The following is a 2,575-nucleotide window of genomic DNA, read 5'->3' on the forward strand; positions in this document are numbered from 1 at the left end:
CATCATGGGACACTGATCCTCCATTATTCCCAACATTACAATAACAATTAGACATGTACATTTGAAGTTTGTATTGTTCTTTTCTTCTTTCCTACTCATTCACAGTCTCTGGTCTGAAATCACAATGACAAGGAGAATGTGTTATACAACACAAAATATACAGAAGTAGAAACTGGTGAAATCACTTTGAAACATGTATGAGTATTTCATATTGCTCAAATATGAAACATGCAAACATCCAGCAGGGGTCAGTCATGGACAGAGAGAACAAATGAGAAAAGCAGACTTTCAAGTGTACCCGTCTACTGACGAAGTCATGTTAATCATATTTACAGATATCAAGATCACTTTCATTAATTTAATAATACAAACAACCTATGTATTTCCCCTGGCTAATATATGTAGAATATATGATAAAGATTGTTTTGGACAATTTAAATAAACATGTAGGCATAATAAAATAGAAAACAATTATTTTAAATTGTGTATTACACAATATTACTGTTTTTAATGTAATTGGTGAGCAATGACATTTTACCGACCCTAAACTTATGAATGGTATAGTCTATATTTAAAATATTTCTATATAATATATGGAAATATATACACCATAATTCATGTCTAAAATAGAGAAATAGAAAAACAGAGAGCGAGGACAAATTCAAAAATAAGAAACTTGGAAACATTTAATGATATCAAAAAATAGAGCATGTTGAAAAACATTTCAGCAACCTTGACAAAAACTTTGATACAAGAACAGAAATTACTTACAAGAGAAAAAGGTTTTGAATCATGAATAGAAAATAACAGTGGTGCTACAATGGCTGACTTTTCTGAAACAAATAATAATAAAAACATCTTCCTCAAAATGCGTGAAGCTGTTAAGTGCCATTAAATATTAGTCTCACAATACACCTTCATGTTCATGTTTCCCGTATAGTATAATCTCCATTATAATTCCAACAATATACTTACATGTATTTTTTACACGATACTTGTACAGCTGCACAAAGATGTGACTACATGCATCTGTCAACATAGCCAAAAAGTTCTCATTCCTCATGAAGCAACTACCAAATACTGCATCTATAATGTCAGAATATATTCTACAAATAACTAAATAAAATACAAGTCTCATCTGCCTCAGTGTGACCTTTACAGTGTGTGACACGCCACATATTCATCATTAACTTGAACATGTTAGTTTTAGAGAATGGTTAATAGTCACAATGCTCAGATTCACAAATTCTAAATGGAAAAAAAAAGGTGAGTTAAAGGAAACAATTGTGCAATTTCCTATAACAAAAATCGAGATCTCCAAGACAAAACAAACTATTATAGCATGGAAGCAGAACAACATAAATGTGCAGTTTTTGGCAAGAACATTTTCAATAAATGAACGTTTACTCCCCAGATTATAGAATAACACCTCACACACATCCCATCTGTTGTTCCTGGGATTATTCTTTCGGTCTCTTAATAAATATGAAACACTGAGCTATGATAATGGCCAGGGCCCACTTGTACGGACACTTTAAGGCTGCTTAAGTGAATTCAGTATCTTCAAGTAATAATGCAATAAATAAAACTGCCTCTAAAATATCCCCCCATATAATGTATTTCTATTTCAGCCAATGCTCAAAGTGTTTTTCAATTCAAGTCAAAGAACATTAATGTAGATTGCAATAACAGTCATGCTTCTGGACGTTTTACCAAACTATTTTTCTGCTGATATCTGGCTTACTGGTTTTATGTTCATAAAGCTGCAGATATTGTTGGAAGTCTGTGTTATCATGGAAAGTGGAGCAGTAGAGTGTTTGATAGCTGTGCATGTTGTTTCGCCGCTTGACTATACGGCTCTGGCATGTATTTTAAAGACACTTCTTTCTTCAACCTATAATCGTATAAACACAAACCTTATGTCACATTGTACATATGATAATTTCTGTGCTGTACATATATGTGGCAGAATGCAAAATTAACTAAACTAAATGAACAAAACTTTGTGGAAAAACAATGAATTCTCAGTATCAACAGGCTGGAGAAATGTTAAGTCAATCATTCTTTTAAACATGAGAAACTTCAAAATGTTATGCGTTTAACATCTCTGTGCAACTATTAATCAGTTTTTTTGGCCTTTCTCCTTTTACAGATTCACCCACATCTTTCTCACTCATCATCATGTCCTCTGGTGGGGCGGAAGTAGGATTAGTGGAGGACACAGAACAGTCCTGCATGCCCAAGCTGCTGCCATCTGTCGCTGACAATGGTATTACAAGCGGAGGAGGTCTTCCTGTTGCAGTCTTAGAGGTTTCGTTTAAGGAGTTTGTCTTTTGCCTGACTAGAAGTTTGCTGTTTTCGATGAGTTTGGGTTCAGATGTCACATTATTTTGATTTGTACAGATCATACTGTCTTCAAGTTCACTAGATGTGGTATCGGAGCTGCTGAGCCATGAGCTGCTATCGCTGGGGCTCAGACCTCGATCGTCCTCTTGAACGCGTTTGCTGCTTGAAGAACCTTGCGAGTCAGAATCTGACCAACTTACTCTGCGTTTCTGAACAAAAAAAAAAAAAG

At 34.5% G+C, this 2,575-nt stretch overlaps 1 protein-coding gene across 1 annotated transcript in view; it reads right to left on the minus strand.

Moving 5' to 3' along the window:
- Positions 1–687: 687 nt before the first annotated feature.
- The window catches only part of LOC107678805 (uncharacterized), a 3,418-nt gene continuing 1,530 nt past the window's right edge, over positions 688–2,575 (minus strand). The window contains exon 3 of the mRNA XM_016474213.1: positions 688–2,555. Coding sequence (XP_016329699.1) covers positions 2,091–2,555 — 465 coding nt within the window. The 3' untranslated portion in view covers positions 688–2,090. The remainder of the gene's footprint in view (positions 2,556–2,575) is intronic.

The sequence above is a fragment of the Sinocyclocheilus anshuiensis genome, unplaced genomic scaffold (assembly GCF_001515605.1).
Source record: "Sinocyclocheilus anshuiensis isolate Anshui unplaced genomic scaffold, SAMN03320099.WGS_v1.1 scaffold1960, whole genome shotgun sequence".
NCBI lineage: Eukaryota > Metazoa > Chordata > Actinopteri > Cypriniformes > Cyprinidae > Sinocyclocheilus > Sinocyclocheilus anshuiensis.